General features: G+C 34.9%; 3 protein-coding genes across 12 annotated transcripts; 2 read left to right on the plus strand and 1 right to left on the minus strand.

The window, feature by feature from the left end:
* The first annotated feature begins 55 nt into the window (after nt 1-55).
* On the plus strand, nt 56-7,339 carry LOC126863757 (cholinesterase). 7 transcript variants are annotated; one of them, XM_050614236.1, is made up of 12 exons: nt 683-914; nt 1,235-1,430; nt 1,676-1,873; nt 2,247-2,360; nt 2,485-2,933; nt 3,078-4,236; nt 4,305-4,495; nt 4,569-4,755; nt 4,805-4,925; nt 5,052-5,247; nt 5,347-5,462; nt 5,921-7,339. In XM_050614236.1, the coding sequence occupies exons 5-12, from the start codon at nt 2,670-2,672 to the stop codon at nt 6,294-6,296; spliced, it is 2,610 nt and encodes an 869-aa protein (XP_050470193.1). In that variant the 5' UTR covers nt 683-914; nt 1,235-1,430; nt 1,676-1,873; nt 2,247-2,360; nt 2,485-2,669; the 3' UTR covers nt 6,297-7,339. The 7 variants fall into 7 exon arrangements, with proteins under 7 accessions (XP_050470192.1, XP_050470191.1, XP_050470193.1 ...); XM_050614240.1 differs by adding an exon at nt 5,650-5,678 and having other exon boundaries at nt 2,247-2,933; nt 5,921-6,131; XM_050614235.1 differs by lacking the exon at nt 683-914 and adding an exon at nt 56-198 and having other exon boundaries at nt 2,247-2,933.
* On the plus strand, nt 7,158-11,515 carry LOC126863587 (armadillo repeat-containing protein 3). Its single transcript, XM_050613853.1, has 14 exons — nt 7,158-7,298; nt 7,379-7,641; nt 7,836-8,160; nt 8,247-8,414; nt 8,496-8,714; nt 8,806-8,992; nt 9,059-9,177; nt 9,247-9,405; nt 9,526-9,764; nt 9,832-9,996; nt 10,084-10,187; nt 10,255-10,426; nt 10,492-10,807; nt 10,924-11,515. Exons 1-14 carry the CDS (start codon nt 7,278-7,280, stop codon nt 11,206-11,208), a joined length of 2,742 nt encoding a protein of 913 aa, XP_050469810.1. The 5' UTR covers nt 7,158-7,277; the 3' UTR covers nt 11,209-11,515.
* LOC126863762 (protein eiger) lies at nt 11,196-16,073 on the minus strand. 4 transcript variants are annotated; one of them, XM_050614253.1, is made up of 5 exons: nt 15,919-16,073; nt 14,588-15,805; nt 12,641-13,218; nt 11,937-12,396; nt 11,196-11,806 (listed from the first exon to the last, which is right to left on the minus strand). In XM_050614253.1, exons 2-5 carry the CDS (start codon nt 14,951-14,953, stop codon nt 11,621-11,623), a joined length of 1,590 nt encoding a protein of 529 aa, XP_050470210.1. In that variant the 5' UTR covers nt 14,954-15,805; nt 15,919-16,073; the 3' UTR covers nt 11,196-11,620. The 4 variants fall into 4 exon arrangements, with proteins under 4 accessions (XP_050470210.1, XP_050470209.1, XP_050470208.1 ...); XM_050614252.1 differs by having other exon boundaries at nt 14,588-15,310; nt 15,625-16,054; XM_050614251.1 differs by having other exon boundaries at nt 14,588-16,054.
* Nucleotides 16,074-17,958: the final 1,885 nt, after the last annotated feature.

A 17,958-nucleotide genomic window follows, 5' to 3' on the forward strand; every position in this document is an offset into this window, starting at 1 on the left:
ATGAAACAAAAACTCAAAATATATTTTATATAACAAACTTTTCTTACTTTGCAATTCGCGACTGACTTCTATTTCACGTTCACTTTTGTTCTCAGAAGTCGACCCCGTCGTGTCAAGCGTGACGATTCCAAGAGGATAGCCGAGAACGAACCAGCGTAATTAAGCCACGCCAGTTCTTTACTGAGACTGTACAAGCATGTAAGTAAAGTTGACCGGGGAATGGGTAATAAATCCAGCAATTGCCGTAAATTGGAGAACTCACGTGAAGGGGGTGACAAAGAGAGCGACAGATAAAAAGCTTTTACTTTGTCGCATCTCTGTCTATAGACGAAGCAATTGCTCCAGCGATGTATGTTCCTAATCTTACAAATACAAATCTTTATATTAATACTTTATTAATTATTATATTTGTCGGAGAGGGAAGGACAGCGGGACTTTCTGTCGGGAATGCTGGGAAAAACCTCCCATCGCCATAGTCAAGATTTTAATGTTTAAGCCATAAAAATAAGGAAAACAACTTTTAATGTTCCAATCTGGCGTTACGACGATGGGTTCAGATTTAAGGTGACATAACGGGTCACCAGACGTAGCCACGATCACGGGAGGGCCGCGTACCTGACAGAGGTACGGAATGATTTTATGACTCTCCTTAAAAACAAGGATTGACCCGAGAAGCGGGGACAGGAGTATATAAGGGTAGGTTCATCTGGATTCAGGGAGTTTTTAGTTAGTTAGTCGTTGAGCGAATTGCCGAGTAAGTCACGCTGATACTGGTCATCCCGTGGACAGTGGATTCGTTATCGAACCTGGATTCGTTGTCACCATCATTTCGGACATCCTATTGCCGTTACTCAGAGCCTCTTGTAGTGCCCACATTCGCACAGATAAACACTAACCACATCCGCGACGGTAAAGTAAGTAAAGGTTCATAGAACGCCCCAAAGTGCCAACCTGACACCGACATATTAATAATTTGTATTAATATAATATAATTTAAATTAATATAATTAATAATATTATATTAAAATTATAATATTACTAATTTATATTGAGCTTAATATTAATTAATTATTATAGAAAATATTAAGATTATTACATAATCTTTATATTAGTGTCATTTATCGATTATTTCCGCGGGAACTAATATCTCCCACCTAGCTCCGGGTAAATCATGAACATATCTCACAATCTGTATCACGTTGTAGCTGTATATTCAATCAGAATATCTTTTTAGGTGTATGTGATCTACATGCTGATTATATAAACTTCAGTTCTTAATGGACTATGAAGAGTGCAACAAAAGCAACAAAAGTAACAAAATGACGAAGACCAGCTCGAGGCGATCGTAATCGATAGAGAGATTATTCAACGACGAGAGCAACGGTGGAATCGAGGGGGGAATTGTTGATTATCCCATTATTCATGCCTTGGTATGTTATCAATTTCAATGGTACTCAGCGATGATCTGGTTTTACTTGACAGTTAGTTTCAAAATTAAAGGTATCCAGGAACTACATTGAGACAGGAAATATTATATTTATATTAGGAAATTTTTTAGTAAGCTTATTAAATTGTTTAATGATTAACTATATTCTAATATTTAGAAAGTGACAAAAAAATTAATATGAAGTAACGTTCGCAATGAGTATCACTGTTGTAATCTATTATATTTCAGGTAAAATTGCCGGAAGATAAGCGTATCCCTCGCACGAGCCAGTATGACTGAACTGTATATGTACGTGTAGTATGAGTATGAGTATGAGTATGAGTACGAGTACGAGTACGAGTATAACTCATCCGTTCACGCGACGGCATACTTGGACGATCACAGGGATCGTAGATCATACTGCTCGATAATTTCACTATATAACAAGTAAGTATTTATTAGCGCGTGGGCAGTCGGTTGCAGCACGTATTTGCACGCGAGAGTAACATTACCGTTCAGTAGACTTTGGATGTAACTCCGAGTAGCATTCGTGTTGCGAATAATATTTTCGAAACATACCCAAATTCGCTATTATGTATCACGCAACTGCAATTCAATCTTATCAGTGAACTTGATTTTGATTAATTTCGCCGATTATTTTTATAAGGTTTCATTCTATGATATCATTTTATATTTATGGTTCGATGGTACATACGTCCATAAACGTATTCAAAACAAAAAAATATAATGAAGTTAACATAAATCTACAAGAAGAAAAGTGTTTAAGGTGAATGATAACGTATCAGTATCGTTGTTACAGGATGCAAAAAATGGATTTCGATGTTTGGTAGTATTAGGAGCGGGAGAAACGATCGTTTTCGAACGTGACAGACTACAGGGTGTTGGCTCACGCGCGTGTCAGTCCTTCGATTTCGTAAGTAGTACACGTGTGTAATAATTACCATATCCCGACCATTTAACCTTTCTTTTTTGCAATCAAAAATTTGTTTCTAATTAGTTTCGGAGGTGGTTTCCTTTCTCCATGCATGTTTTCGAAGAGAATATAAACGTTGGTGAGATTTTACTTTCATTGCGGCTTTCGCTTTTCTCCGCTTCATCAAGAGTTTCCTGAAAGACCGAGTTCCTCGCATTATTGCGTGCCTGTAGAAGTGTCACGTGTGTATACACACTGACAGACCACGCCTGTCTGTTCTGGTGAAACACCAATACGCACGCGGGCAAGATGGCCGCATATACTTTATACTCGTCAATTGGACGCGTTTGTTTTTATCTGTGCTTCCTCGCAATTACGGTGTTGTGTCAGGAACAAATACCTCCGGGTAGTCGGTATTACAGTCGCGATGGGGTATATGTGCCTCAAAACGGACCAGATCACCGAACCGACACTTATGTTTACAAAGATAGAAGGTATGGGTATCGTCCTAGTTACTGGGACTCTGTTTACAGAGGACCCACCAGAGCACCAGACAGTCGGTACCTTTACGAGGTAAAATAATACAAGTAATACAATTCTCCTACTATTTTTTTTTTACTAGAGAAATTGCGTGATATCTTTTAAAAAGTAATGACACGTAATGATAAATAAATTTGGTAAAAAATTATAATTACAAAACGATTGTCATTTTTTAAGCATACAACTTCAAGACTACCTTTACCTGGTATATTGGGTGGTTGGCGAGAAGATCTTCAAGGAAGAAAGAGGTCTGATTCAAAAAATCTACCTATAGATGTTACTGTGACCACAGCTTATGGACAAGTGCAAGGATTTAAAGTTTATTTATATGATGATCCACAAGCAAGGCATAGGCCCTGGAGTTTACCAGTTGAAAGGGTTACAAAGCATGTTAATGTATTCCTCGGTATTCCTTATGCTATGCCACCTATAAAAGAAGGTCGATTTAAACCACCCAAAACTCATAAAGGTTGGCAATTACTGCAAGCTGTTGATTGGGGACCAGCTTGTCCTCAGCCCAGTGCATATACTGGTGCTACTAAAGGAATCCGTGATGTGGATGAAGACTGCTTATATTTGAATATTTTTACACCAGATATTAGCTCTGGTTTAGCTAAGCCGTACCCAGTAATGTTCTATATTCATGGTGGAGAATTTACTCATGGAGCAAGCAATTTGTTTCCAGCACACATGTTGGCTGCATTTTACGATGTAGTAGTCGTTTCGATTAACTATCGACTAGGAGCTCTAGGATTTCTAAGTACAGGAGATGAGAATAGCCCTGGAAATTATGGAATTTTGGATCAAGCTATGGCATTGAGGTGGGTGTATGATAATATCAGAGTTTTTAATGGTAATCCTGATGCAATAACTCTTTTTGGACCTGGTGCTGGAGCAGCAAGTGCTGGATTATTAATGGTTGCACCTAAAACCAGAGATATGGTATCAAAAGTAATAGCTCAATCAGGTTCTGCATTGGCAGATTGGGCTGTCATAGTAGATAAGTACAGGGCACAGAATACATCTAAAGTATATGCAGAATCACTAGGCTGTAGCATAGAAAGCAGCTGGAGATTGGTGCAGTGTTTGAAGAATGGCAGATCCTTTTTTGAACTTGGTAATTCTGAATTAAAGCAACACATTGGAATGTTCCCTTGGGCTCCTGTATTGGATACTAATTTCACAGTACCAAATGACAGTTGGTACGAAGATTGGAGAGAAACAGATTGGCGTTTCTTTGTGGAAACACCTGAAGAAAGCATAAAAAGTCATAAGTTTACAGATAACTTAGCATATATGGCTGGTGTAACTACTCAGGAAGCAGCATACCTTATATGTATGTAATTCGAAATCTTTGCAATCTTGTAAATTTTTACAAATTAATAAACATTTCATTCTTCCTAGATAACAATGCCACATTAGCCAAGAATCAATATATTATAGATGCAGAATCATTCGATCAGAAAATTTGGGAACTTGTTCTTCAATACAACTACACTCTAAATTCTCAAGGAGTTTATGAAGCTATAAAATACATGTACACATATTGGCCAGATCCGACTAATATTACCCACATTCGTGATCAGTATATTAATGTAAGTTGTACGCGATGTATATATAGTTTGACTTTTTAATTATATGTATATTTCTATAATGTTAAATTTTCAGCTCTTGACTGATTTTCACTATGTTGCTCCTTTTGATAAAATAGCAAAAGTTTTGATAGAAAAACGTGTACCTACATATTTGTATGTGTTAAATACAACTGTAGAAGCATTAACATTACCACAGTGGCGAAGTGTTTCTCACAACACAGAGCTTCTTTGGCTAACAGGGGCACCTTTCATGGATGTTGGTAAGAATACAATAACTCAGAGTTTTTCATTAACAATATAATTATCAAGTTACTATTTTTTCAGAATTCTTCCCTCAAAAATGGAAGTTGAAGCGTGACATGTGGACAGACAACGATCGCAATATGAGTCACTTTTTTATGAAAGCGTATGCAAATTTTGCAACATATGGGTAAGTTTATAATTTTATAACTTTATTTTGTGCTTATATTGTTTATAATGTATATATATATTATTATTATAATATTATTTATAATGTACCTTATATCTGTATAATACATATGTTTTCCTTTTTTAGAAATCCGACACCATCGCAAATTTTGGGTTTACATTTTGATGTTGCTAAACCTGGACAATTACGGTATTTGAACATTAATACTACTTACAATAGCTCAATTTTATTGAATTACCGACAAACTGAAAGTGCTTTTTGGTCTATGTATTTACCAACGGTTATTGGTCGTTTGGTACCTACATATCCTCCAGTTACTGAAGTAAGAACACTATGTACCTCCTTTCATAAAATATTATTCAATAATTTTATAAAATATTCTCAGTATAAATATTCTATTTATTTATGTTTATTATTATAGTATTGGTGGGAGCCAAAAGAACCTCTACAAATTGCCTTTTGGTCTGTTTCCACTGCGTGTCTATTGTTAATCGTGCTTTCCGTAGTATGCTGTATGCTTTGGCGCAATGCCAAAAGGTAAGAAAAGGTAAACAGAACCAACCCCATATGACCACATCATTTAATCGCGTAGTGCACGAGGGTGATGGTTCTGGCTTCATAAATGCTATAGAAATTGCATACGAAGTTTATACAAGGGAATATAATTAACACAACCTTTAAACATATTTTTCATTAATCTTACCTTTACTTGTAATTCATGCAGCAAAACAAAGGCTGCCAGATTATACGCAGGTAATTAAAATAGTTTTTACATGCAACAGTGTACATAATTCATTGCACAGCTTTAAATATGGACAAGGAACTTCTTGAATTTATTAACAAAAAGAAACAAGTTAATTAGATAGAAAAATCACCATTTTTGGTGATACCACTATGTAGAATTAACTTTTTTATTTTTTAATTATTATTATTAGATAACCACTTTTGGCAGTAATAAATTCTTTTATTGTCTTTTCTTGTATTCTTGTGTCCAGACAATCTGACCATTACTACAGCGGAGACATCCTCATGGTGCGAGACGACGAACCTTCGGAGGGAATCGAGAATATGACTCGTACTTCGAAGGAGAACATCCACGAGTATCGTGACACACCACCTGTCAGATCTAGGATACCGCGGCAAAATGAATCAAAGCTTCAAGAACGATTGTCGCATAATCGTAAATTTAGTTCTACTCCATCGCTAAGGAGTAATTCCAATATCTCGCTGAAAGATATGCGTTCGGAAGGATTTGTTACCAGTTCACCAAATGGACAACCTAGATTAAGCAAAGCTATAAGCCAGTCCTCATTACCTAAAAGTAAAAGCAAAACACATTTAGTTCAAGGTGTCCCACAAACAGCTGTATGATATCCTTTTTTGAAGTATTATTTTTCTACCTGCAGCTACTTCATTTACTTTTTTGAAGAGCTTCTGATGTCTAAAAGATGTCTAAAATCAAAAATATAGGTTTTTAAACAATATGTGTTCATATATATGCAAAATGTTTTTTAATATGATTATTTTCAGATATTAAAAAACATTGCACATAGAAAACTGAGGTTACTGTTATAAGACTTGGCTAAACGTTTCGTCCGTCCACGATAATGTTATCGTATTAATATTGCATTGTACATATCGATACACATATTTTATACTTTTTTATGTTAATTTTTATCGTTATAAACATCGGTATACGAAATCTATTTTTTACCGAAAGCCATGCACGCCACGATAGTAATATATATTATGTAATAATATATCATAATATTATTACTTTGAGAACAATTTAATAATTTAAACAATGTAGAGTGTTTTTATATCGTTTTTTACCATAAAAGTTGCAAATATAATACATGTTAAAATATATTTATGTATTCCGATATTTTTATAGTATTAATAGAAAACACGTGTAGTCGTCGAATCGATCTCACTATTACCGATGTTATGATTTCGATAGTATAAGTCTTTTAATATATTCTAGTATTTTACAGTACCTAATATAGAGATATATTATTATATCTCATGCGAGGAAGTTTATGTATTTTATGGTATACAAGATCTCTATCTTTTACGAAAAAGAATATTATACGTACTATTACAAATGCATTTAAATTAAGAAGTATGAATGTATTGTATTAGAAGAAGAACACCGTTAGATTAAGGTCTTTCAATTAAAGAACACCGTGCAAGCAACATACGAGCTTTTAAAAATCCTACAAAATTCAATTGCGGCAATATTCATGTCATACATTTTATTCATTGGATATTATCACAAATATTCAGTGAAGAACTCTATAAGTCATGCTAAACATAAATAATTTTTCAACTTCTACTGAGAGATAAAAAAGTATGGGACCAAAACATGTAAAAGTAAGATTTAAACAATTAAAAATACATATATTCTGTTTCTCCTTCTTTTTTATATATTAAATACTGAAAATTATGCGTAGAAATGTGTATCCAAGGGTAAAACACGAGTGGACCGAGAACAGCAAACGAAGAACCAGTTCGACCCTCTCCGTTTAGAGGTGAAATATCCTGGAACAGCGATATTATTGCTGCAATGTCAGGAAAAGCCTGTTCTGTTAGCTGCAGCGGCAGCTTTGGCAAAATTTGGTAGCAAATGTCAGGAGAACCTAGAAGTTTTGTTTGATCTTGAAATTGTAGATAGCGTGATACTATTGATTACACATGAGGATTTATTTACACGAAGGTTTATTTTAAGTTCGTTATTCTTTTTCTTTGAATTCTTAATTTTTATATTTTCTATAAAACACATAAAAAGTATCAAAAAAGATAAAAATATAATTATCAATTTTTATATTTAATATCAATGATATTTAATATGTATAAAAGTAATGTTTTTAAATGTTATCTAATTGTAATTTTTAAAATAAAATAAAATAGATTCGCAGCAAAATTATTGGCCGAAATGGTAGCCATTTCCAATGTCCGTGATTTCCTGTTGGACGCCGATTATTATATTCCGCACTTCATTAAAGTCCTTATCAACGAACAGGATATCTTCATGCATGAATTCTCTTCCTTGATCCTAGCAGAAATGACTAAAGACATGTTTGGAGCAGCACAATTATTGAAACAGTGTCAGGATATGAACTTCCTATTCGAAAGACTTCGATCACCAGATCCTGACGTGAAGAAGAACACCATGCAAATTATATATAATCTATTACAAGATCCTGTGGGAGCGAAGGAGATCATCGAGACTAAGGTTCATTAGGATAACAAGTTAAACGATCCATTTTGTAAAATTCCTTTCCTGCGAGATTAATTTTGAAAAAACCTGCAATTTTTCAGAATTTTAACATGGAACTCGTCTACGAGCTTTTTAACTCCCCGTATACTGAGATTCAGAAGCTTGCACTCGATGTAGTGACCGATCTAGTACGAAGAAATAAAGATGATTATCTGCACGATCACTTTCGGCGCACGAATGGACTTGAAGTTTTATTGAAATTTTTGGATGTAAGATATTCTTGTAACTGAAGAAGATTCTTCTATCTAGTACTTCTAAGTTTCATGAAGATACATCTTGTACTTATTTAGAACATCGAGTGGGAAGATCTTCATATGGATGCACTCCGGATCCTCCGTTTTGCTTGCGACAATCCCACTACAGCAGAATTGTTCAACGATATCGGCGGTATCAAACAGATATTAAAGTACATAGAAGACACATCACACTCAAAGCTTTTTATGGAAGCTCTGGATATAGCTGTCCGTTTATCACACACGTCTAGGGGCAGAAAAGTACTACATGCAATTTAAGGGAACTAATTTTAAAAATTCATCTAGTTTAGTACAAACTGTAGACATTTTTGAAACTCATATCTCCTTATCTAATACTATTTGATTTATTGCTGATGCGTTTCTTGTAAAGGCCTTATATACCCATGGCATCGTCGATTATTTATTGCGTACATTAATGGGCAACGTACAAGCTAACATGTATGAAATCAGTTGTCATGGTATCGGTATGATGACTCTGTACAATCAAGCAGCCAAGGAATTAACTGCCAGCGATTGTGTGAAACATGTTCTAGGTAGATTGAAAAAATCAATTTTCTTGAAATCAATACGTAATACAATAATTCACGATATCGTTTCAGATGTATTAAAGAACGAAAATTTAAAATTTTCCGCTAGACAGGCAGCTTTATTCGCTTTAAATCAACTGCTGAAGTGCGACGTGAAGAATTGTCAAGAATTATTGGACATTCACGGACAGGTAATCTTATGCGTCTAAGTAGCAAACTGTTTACTTTAATAAAGAATATTTTAAGAATATTATCCTCAGAATTATTTGTTATGGCTGATGAAACAAACAGGGGGAAAAGTCCCTGTTGAAATTCTGGTTGGAGTTATAGAATGCATCATTACAATAGCAAGAAACCAGGCTTTGAGAGATACTATAATTACGGGAGATATCATCGATGCCATATGTGCATCTTTCGAAGTATACATTTGCTTTAATATATATTTAATTTGCATAATATTTATACGTATGTCATAACTCAACAAAATTGTAATTTTTAAATCGAGGAAAAATTAATTACATAGTTTGTTTGATTAACAGTTGAGCTGTATATCGATGAATGATTTCAAAATCGCTTGCTGTAAAGCTCTGTCCACCATGTGTATCGAGAAGATCGGAAAGCAAGAATTTCTGAAGGCTCAGGGGCCTGAAAGATTATATAATCTATTGTGCGACGTTAAATCGATCCCGATAAGGAACGCAGCCGCCCAATTGATTCAATTATTATGCGCGGATCCGGTTCTGGCAGATACTTTCGTCTCCGCCAGATATTTAAATTAGTGAGGCTAACATGAAATAAGTACAGACGCAATTTCATCGTACGATTTACGAAAATAATGATTATAGCATGCTGAACAACCGGTCGACAGCGCGAGTAGTTCCTTCATGGGACACATGCATAGAAGTCTTGTTTGACGCACATTTGCCGATCAAGTTCGCTTTAACTGGACGACTTTCTTTGCATGACATCACACGAGATGGATTTTATGTACTTCGAAGAAACGTCTGCGCGTATGATATTTTTAGAATCTTTATGTATTTTATTCTATACTTGCTTGCTTCATTTTATACTTTAATTTTTGTCTTAATCTTAATCAGTTTTCCCATATTGGATGATATTTTCCGATTCAAGTTCTGCCCCTTGGAACCTATCTACGTGGTTAATTGCATTCGCGAGGAACCACATGAATCGAACTTGGAAGGTGAACAGCATTATTTATATTCCTCTTTCTTCGTTAAGTGTAATGAAATTATTGTTTCTTTTTTCAGAGGGTAAACAAGAGAATACACATACCAACAATAAGAGAAACGTTTTCTTGTCCCAGGCAATATTACATTTAACGATGGATTCCAAATTTGGTCGCCTACAGTGTGATTCATATCTCTATGATTACATAGAATTGTTTAAATGCAAGTTAATCGCCGCGGAGTCGAAAGACGTGTAAGAAAATTAATTCTAAGTTTTTCTCCGCGTGAATCCTATAAGTATCATGGTTTTCCATTCAGAGTGTCAAAGACGACACAAGGATTTGTAAATATTAACTACGTGGCCTCGCGTGCTAAGATGCTGGCCAAGTTTGTGGTCCAACAAATGTCAGGTCCGGATCCTCTAATCAGATGCGTGGATCACCAGCTAGAAATTCATTTGAAGGAAATCAAAGAAAGTATAGAAACTAGTGTAATCCCGTTGGGAATGTTGAGAGTTGGTTCCTATCTCGAAAGAGCCTTGCTTTTCAAAGTAATCGCTGATAGAGTACATTTACCAGCAGCTTTGGTACGAGGACAGTATGGAAAAGCCTGGATCGAAATTGCAGTCCCGGAGGTAGAGGATTTTGAGTTTTTATTTCTCTTCGTTTTAAGTCTAGATAAAAGATTTTGATTGTTTAGTAACGTTTCAATCCTTATAATTAGTTTCTGAGCTTAGGATATTTTTGCTAGGTGAGAGTCCCAATTGAGGAAGAGACTTTTCACTGTTATCTAAAGAGAGATCTATCTTGCCCAGAAGTTATCACAATCAATGAACCTCTAAAAGAATACCCTCAAAAGTGCGAAGATTCAAGCCTTACTCCTGAAGATCATTGTTCATCGAATTTCCCAACGAAATTATTAAAACCGAATTTTATCGTTGATTTGATGGACTGTCCCGGAGACTTGTTGCCAATTGGCAGTAATCGTGCCAGATTATACTGTGAAAAAAAGTTAGTCTGCGATACTGTGTGTTAGAACATGCGTCGCAATCGTATCGCAAGATTTATTTTATTCGGATACATCAGTTATAAGATCTTAATCTAATATTTTTCTCACTTGCACTCTCACTATCTTTGGACTCTGTAGAAAATTGGCGGTTTCAAAAACTGCTTAATAATAAAACGCAAAAATCTTATTTACAGCGGTAATATACATTCATGGGTCTTTAATTATTGGTCTTTAATTAACAAAGTTGACCCGCGTCTATTTTCATTAAATATCGACAATAATTGAAACAAAAGCTTTACGGTATTACTGCCGTGATGAACGCTCAATAAATTACTTTTTATTAAAGTAAGATAAGCACTTCGTTTTTTAAGAGATTCACTCGTGATAAGTGCATATTAAAGTTTGATTATGATTATTACTACTATCTTCAAATAAGCGATCACTGCGATGGCCTTCTTAGTTCCCCAAGTTTCACTAGTCCGAAGAAACTGTTTTCCTTGTCGAAAATGGCGAATCTCGGCGAACTGGCCTCTTTGAAAACTAAAACGTCTTGTTTTTTGAGCCGTGTCAGCTGCGCCGAAAAACAGGTCTGGCTAATGTTACGTGAGTGACCAGAGTTATCAATCTACGAACATTAATTATAATCATTTTTTTCTTCTTAAGGAAATGCTATAAATACTGAAAGTAACGATAACATTCTTTATCTTCAATTTTAAAACTAGATTATCTTTTTTTAGATATGATATTCCTCTTACCATGCATTGAAGAATAGGCCGACCGTTCACCACCAGATGAAATCCAATTTCATCATGATCATCATTGTAATGAATCTGCGCGTAAACTAGATATAATCCTGTTTCGTAAATGGTAACATTCCCGTCATCGGACATGCTGAAGTATTCGCCCATACCAAGATCAGTTACCCAATCACTTGGTTTCCAAGCCTTAAACGTACTACCGCCATGACGAATTCTCCCATTTCCAGCATAATAGTCTGATCCTGAGGCTTTACTCCGATCTCCATCAAAGTGAATAGCAACTATTTTTCTAGAGAGATTCATATTCTTTCGAAATTTGTGAGAAATCTTTGCAGAATGGTTCGTGACACCTTGCGCGGTAATCTTGTTATGTTTCGAAGGAGACGCGTCGGTGTTATCTAAAGACGAGTGGGTATTATATTTCTTTGGTGGATGCCTACTAGAAACGACGATAGACCTGCGAGAAACAAACAAACGAAAGTGCTTGAATCACTCTTACGTTCATTCTTACGTTCTGCCAAGAGTACTGAACAATATTTTCTCGCTTTGAATTTGTATATTGATATAACTAAATTTAAAGGAACTTTATAATAATGTTAAATATTAGTGGTTCATGAAATTTTCAGCAATTTCTAATATTGAATTCTTATTAATTTCTAGGTAAAATTTTGTCTACTATATTATAAACTGTTGCAACTAACGTGTTTTGTTGGTCATCAATGCTTCTGTCATCCAACATCTCTTTAGAACTGGAACTAGAAGCGGCCGTTCCCTTCGCGTGATTCTTAGGAGAATGTCTTCTGACAAATGATCTCTTAGAATTATAGTTTTCTTCGTCAATCGACCGTTTACGCTTCAAGCTCATCTTCCAGTTCAAAAAATGATCCTTTACATTATCTGTACCTAGTACATCTCGCTTTCGTTTAGTATTATTTTCATGATTTTCCAATTTCCCTTCCAGAACCTTCTTTTCTTGATGACGCTCCCGATCCACGTTCTTGTAACTCTTCACCGAGTCTTCATTATATTTGACCTCGATCTTGTGCGCTGTTGCTAACTTCAACAATGTTTTATCTGCACTGAGCTCTGGTGGAGAGGGCACAGGAGCAATTGTCGACGAGGAATCAGGGATATTGGACGACCTAGCACCGAATACCGGAGAGTAATCGTGCGAAGAAAACGTGTCATCGTCATAATTTGAGTCGTAATCCGCATTGTCGATGTCTGCTTCGTCTGGATCATCATCATCATCATCATCATTGTACATTTCGGTGTACAACTGTGAACAGACAATCATTATCACTGAATTGAATAGTTAATGTTTAATGATATCTATTATACCGAAGAATGTTTATCTTTATACTTTAAAATAAGTTTCTTATACGATATAAAAATAAATATATTTATCAGTATTTTCAACGAAGAAAGAATCTTAGATGCTGCATCGATTAGAATGTTTACGTATCTTATAATAGGCGCAATCAATGTATATCCGTTGAATATCCACCATTACGTAACGCGATGATGCCTTACATCATGAATCGAACGGGCATCAAATTCTGCGTAGAATTACATAATTCACGTAATAACTTTTCTATTGCATGACTCCTCGATGTCAATGTGAATCGTCGAACAGGTCATCGAATCATTTTGTACCCGTGCACGCGCAAGCACGTGGTCCGTTCTTTTATCTACGACCTTTAATGTCACCGGAGACCGATAACCTGATTTCTTTTATTATCCTCTTCATGTAACGCGAGCTTATTAAAGGAAAGCCATTGCAAGGTTATCACATAATTAATATCAATATAGCGAACCTTAGTGATGTTTCTAATACTGACTAATGTAACACAATTTGTTTATTTGATTTGATTTTTAGTCTATTTTTCTTCATTTTTCCTATAACGGAAGAAATATTTAATTTTACTAAAATTAGATCAGTTAGAATAAATATTAATTTAGAAAATGCTTGTTACTGTTATAAATTAGTGTTCATAAGATGATTCAGTGGTTCAGAACTTTAATTGTGCTTCTTAATCCTCATCTTGTTACCTAAATCACTTAAACAAGGACTTCCTGTTTCTGTTAAGCATTTTTTGGGAAGACATAAATTTCTCTATTTTCACTGGGATGTGTTATAGCATTATCTAATTATTTGTTTGTTGATAATTCTTATCATCTATCTTGAATTGGGAAACGTATGCCTTAGAAAAAGGTGAGAAAGTTATAAGAAAAGGGAAACTTCTGAAATGAGATATAAAGAAGCCTTTGTGTAAAAATAACTAGAAAAAATAATTAGAACCTTGGATATTTTGGGTCCAGAGATCCGAGAATCGTCAGGGCTATTATAAATAACGGTAAAGATGCCTTCGAAATGCATAAACGAATTTCTTGTGTTCATTGTTTCCAAAGAGGACTTCAAATGACGTGAATCTTAGAAAAACTGATAAACTTAAGGAAGAAGAAATTATTATTCTATCAAGATACTCTTTGAAATCTTAATTTTGTAATCCGAATCTTTAAGATCAAGTTCCAATCTAAAAGTAATGTAAAAAATGAAAGAAACGAATTACACATAGTACCTGAGTAATTCTATCGCCACGTGATACTCTCGTTCTTCTCCATTTACTTGTAAAAAAAATCATTACCTGTTCTTCGAAGGCTTTTAGTTCATTCAGTAGATCTTCTTTCACGAAGCGATGTTTCAAACTCTCTACACTTCGTTTTAGCTCTTCGATTTCCCGAGCATTAATCAAAGAACAATGGAACTTCCAACTTTCGAGACTCAGGCAGAGGAGAGCAATTAACAGAGCCGTCACACTTAAAATCGTATTTCTATTCGGTCGAAATCGATGTTTGTTGAAGCCTTGTTCAAGGTCAGACGGAGAAATGCTTAGGTTCTCTCTGAAAACGCTAAGGAAGGATCGCGTTTCTTCTTTCACGTGTACGTCGTTCATCAGTTTCTGCTTCATCCTTGCAACCTTCGAGTCTTCTTCGGATAACATGGAAGTCATTGTACAAAAAAAAAAAAAAGAAACTGAACACAGGGTTAGTTAGTCCTTAAGGTTAATTATAAAAATCTAAATTACACTGCACTTTGCATAAAGTACTATTGATACTGTGCTTTTCTCCTTTTTCTATATCATTAGCTTTCTTAGTTCAAAGAATAATAAACAAGATCACACACAGCGTTCATGGTTTTTCAGTATAAACAATGTTACTACGATTCACAATGCACGCGAATTCCTGTAGCGTGTTGAATTTCTTCCCGCGTTATCATCGTATTATTTTATCGCCGTAGTGACATAATTGCTCCAAGAATTGCACAGTTGAAAAGAACGCTTCTCTTCTATCTTCTAACTTCTGACCCACTGTAATTGAAACAAACACCACAAAAGGCACCAGTTAATTAAATTACAAATTTAATTTTATGGCTTATTAGGTCCGTTGAGGCAATAGTTTCAATATTTTTCTTCCTTTATTTATGTTTCTGAACTGAATAACCAGTATTTCACCTGATTCCACAATTTCAGAAGTTTACAATAATCTACGGCATTAAGTGGCATATGTGTGTATCCAGTCCTGACCCTCTTTAAAACCTGTCCAGTGGGTTTTTTCCTCTCTAGAAAACCTCGAGCAGGACCACAGGCGAGAGTAGTTAAGATTCGACCCTTTAGTTCCTTACCTACATTGGCCTTTCTTTCCTTCCTTCTGTAGCTTGACGTTATTCTCCTTTTGTTCTTCTCTATACGACCTGTGCCTCCGACGACCTACGTTCCTTTATCTAATTGATCTTCTCAATTCTATCTTCTTATTCCTTTTATTTTTAGCCTCTTCACTTCTTTGATTCTTTGAATTCTTTCTTTCTGTGTGATGAATAATAAAATGTAATAAGTCAAGAAACTCTGAAGTAATATTTAGAGTAAACGATGATTTGATTGATTGGTAAGTTTGATTTTTTAATAGAACTGATCATTACTGGAGAGGAAAGGTACGGAGTTTGTTCGTGAAGACCTGAGGCAGATGAAGAAACGACCAGTGTTGCTTGACAGACTCAATCGTACTGGCTGGAAGGAACAGAAAGCGTACGAGTTTATCGCAGCAGCGCCTCTGGATCTCATTGTCAGTGGCGTAGATCAGTGAATCGGAGATGTAGTTTCCATCTCCAATGTTTCAATGTTAAATTGATCATTATTATCCATTATTATTTCTTTTATTTTTAACGATCAATCGCAAACTTATCAATATATATGCATCTAATCATAAGCTGTTTAAATGATAATTGAATGTCCTGCGGTATTATTACACGTAAATTACTAATATGTATTTTTAAAGAAATATTTCAAATTTCTACTGCAATAAACAATGGAGTACAGAAAGATACTACAATAAACAAACTTCCTTAGAAGTATAATAGAATTTTAAAGAGGCCTTTCTTACTATTATTTATCGTATTACACACATTTTAATGTTATCAATTGTTACCTTAAACATTGTCAAGGAAAATACTTGAAGTCTTATCAAATAGTTAGCGATTATATGCATGTGTTACACAGAACTCTCAACCGTATTAAAAACAGTCGATCAAACTTGAAGCTTACAATCAATATGCTTCCGAACAGTAATTCGATCGTGTATATTACAATATGTTATATAAACGCATTCTGCAATATTGCTTATCTCGAACGAACGTTTGAATGGTCAAGGACTGGGATGGTTTCCCATATGACGTTCCACGAAAAAATCCTTCAGTGTGGAATTTTATCGTCAACGGGCTTCACATTATTATTACAACCAGATATCTCCAATTCCGACCTTATTTGACGACCTGGAATCATTGAATTTGATACTTGCTGGCTCCAAGAACAGCCTTCTCCTGCGAAAAAACGTCGTGAGAACGAATCGAAGGAATTTCTTGGGGAAGTTACAGATCTCGTTTCGTTTCAATGAAGATTATCACTCACAGATTATCGTTATCAGTAATCGAGCAGCTTGTTAATAACACAGGAAGTAGATTGTAACGGTTGACATGTAAACTGTCTTTTGATTTCGAAGAAATCAATATTGGTAATGATCCTGAAGATTTTGGACTGGACTTGGATTGGTAATGGAATGAATTTAAAATGAATTGAATTATCATTATAAAAATTAGTAATTTTATAAAAACAAATATAATGTTTATCTTCCTTTAGTCATCGAATTCGTACAAAAATAATAGTAATGATAACAATGTCATCCTTAAAGTTCCTATAATTATTAATATATTAATAGTTGATGAAAATAACTGGTATTCTTAGAATTTGAATTACCTGAATTAACTAACGTTTCATTGTAATTAGACGCGAATTAAGATGAGATACGTTAATGTCATGGAATATCAAGACGCTTTGTTCATACTTCCGATAAGAGAATTTCTTAAGAATCTCTAGAACATATTCGCAACATCTGTGTATCATATCATATCTTGTAAGTGTCATCACTGGTGCATTTCGTTCCACCATCGTCATCCAAATTCCGTTCTCATAAATTAATATCTTTCTATCGATCTTATCTTTGTGACTCAAATATTACAATTATACATATAGGAAATATTCGCAAGAAAATTGATTAATTCTCTTTGTGAAGAAAATGATCATATTATTCTTTATGCCGATTTAGGGAAACAGAATGTGGAACAGTTTCACGTTACATTCTTAATAATGATGTTATCAGAAATTCCAGCAGTCACGGTCCTAATTAATCATCGTGTTCCAAGTATGTAATTGAGCCGATTCGTGTAGGAAGATGACAAAATTCGAGATATCTGGATCAATTTACGGCTGATGAGCCGAAGCGTGTCGTTCGTGGCCTGCCAATTATTTAATCCGCCCTTTCTCCTCGTTTAGTAACTGCCTACTCGCTGTTTCCATGGCTTTCTTACACACTGGTCACGAGATCTGAATCACGAGAAAAGAAAATTCAATTATGGGGAGCAATTTAGAACGTGACGAAGGAAAAATGATAAAAAAAAGATTCAATA

This window comes from Bombus huntii, chromosome 3 (genome assembly GCF_024542735.1).
Source record: "Bombus huntii isolate Logan2020A chromosome 3, iyBomHunt1.1, whole genome shotgun sequence".
In the NCBI taxonomy this organism is placed as follows: Eukaryota; Metazoa; Arthropoda; class Insecta; order Hymenoptera; family Apidae; genus Bombus; species Bombus huntii.